This window comes from Gavialis gangeticus, unplaced genomic scaffold, assembly GCF_001723915.1.
Source record: "Gavialis gangeticus isolate Ggan-Ray unplaced genomic scaffold, GavGan_comp1, whole genome shotgun sequence".
Taxonomy (NCBI): Eukaryota; Metazoa; Chordata; order Crocodylia; family Gavialidae; genus Gavialis; species Gavialis gangeticus.
In genome coordinates, this window is record NW_017729008.1 from 42789547 (window position 1) to 42791036 (window position 1490).

The window sequence follows — 1490 nt, forward strand, 5'->3', positions numbered from 1 at the left end:
TGGCTGGAGCATTTCCTGGCCCATTTGCAGAGCCCCGTGGGGGGGGGGGGGCATCTTTGGGCACTTACCCTTGGTGGGAGGAAGGTGCTCAGAGTTCAGCACTTGCATGGCTAAGGAGCCTGTTTGATTTGGTCCTGTACCCAGAGATGTGGCAGCTACAGCATCCAGGGAACAGGACAAGTGCAATCTCCTGCTGCTGGGCTCTGTCAAACCCTTGTGCTGTCGTATACAGGAAGGGAATGAAGCTTTGTGGATTTGGGCCCTCCTTTTCTCTCCCTCTCCACAGCCATTGTTTCATTTGGTTTAGGCAGTTTGTGACCCAAAGCTGGTCTGTACTATAGACCAGTGAAATGCCAGCACCCTAGTCCAACAGTGTGGGGGGGGGGGGGGAAGGTAAGGGGTGTGTGCAGACTTTTGTGTACATCCATGTAGTGACCATCTGCTCTGATCTCTGCTCTGCCTAGCATCGAGATCGGGAACTGCATCGCTGTCCAGGTCTGCATGCTCCAGATCCCCATCCTGGTGCTCTTCACAATCTTCTATGTGAGTCATGAAGCTGGAGCCAGAGCAGGACACTGGACTGATTCGTGGTGCCACCTGCTCTGCACAGGCCATGGAGCCTGGGAGCAAATCCCCTGAGGCTGTTAGGTGCCCATGGGACAACTGGCCAGTGGTGGTTTTTACCAGCACTAGCAGAGTGCTTAGACAAGTACTGGGCTGCATGCTCTCTTGTAGAGCAGCAGGTGAGCAAGGTGGGGCTCCCCACTAACACCTCTGTTTGGAGGGATGACCGCTGCTCTCCAGTCTCTCCACACAACTGTCTATCTGGACAACCCAACTGGAGGACTTGCTAACTTTAATGCCCTCAAATTGTTTTAAAGGGCCTCACACCTAAAATGCAGATGGGTGATGCTTGTAGCTGCAGGCACCTCCTTCCTCTGAATTGGGGTGGAAAAAGTCTCTTCCTTGGCCTCCTTGAGGCAGAAGAAACAAGGCTGCAGGAGCTCATGTCGAACACTGAGGGGTTTGGGTTGGAGATCTCCTCCCATTTGTGCCCAGCTGTGCTCATCTGTCATCTTCCACTTGCCATGGGTGGGGAGTCCCCCTGGACAGAGAACAGAGATGGGCTGGGTTTGTTCTTCTGAACTCACGGTGATGCTGACTTGTTTTATCCTTGCTGAGCACACCATTGCTGGCAGCCAAGGAGACTAACTGCTCTCTGCCCTCCCACAGCCCACTGGTTTCATACTAGTCTTCAGTGACCTCCACGTCTATGCCAGCATGTTCAGTGTGGTCCTCATGAACTACATCTTCATGGATGGCAAGTGTGACTACTTCCAAGGTAACAGCCCTCTCCTCCGTGGTGTGTCCTAGTGCTTCCAGCTCCCTCTTTTGCCTCCTTTTTACTATTACTCAAGACTTCCTTTTAATGCCCCAGGCCTGATAACACAGTACTTGCTTGGTTGTTTGTGTCTTTTGTTTTTTTTTTG

At 52.4% G+C, this 1490-nt stretch overlaps 1 protein-coding gene across 1 annotated transcript in view; it reads left to right on the plus strand.

Annotated features, from left to right (window-relative positions):
• Positions 1-1490, plus strand: part of LOC109292278 (putative cation exchanger C521.04c) — a 16104-nt gene that overhangs the window by 13412 nt on the left and 1202 nt on the right. The window contains exons 18-19 of the mRNA XM_019509669.1: positions 465-543; positions 1234-1342. Coding sequence (XP_019365214.1) covers positions 465-543; positions 1234-1342 — 188 coding nt within the window. The remainder of the gene's footprint in view (positions 1-464; positions 544-1233; positions 1343-1490) is intronic.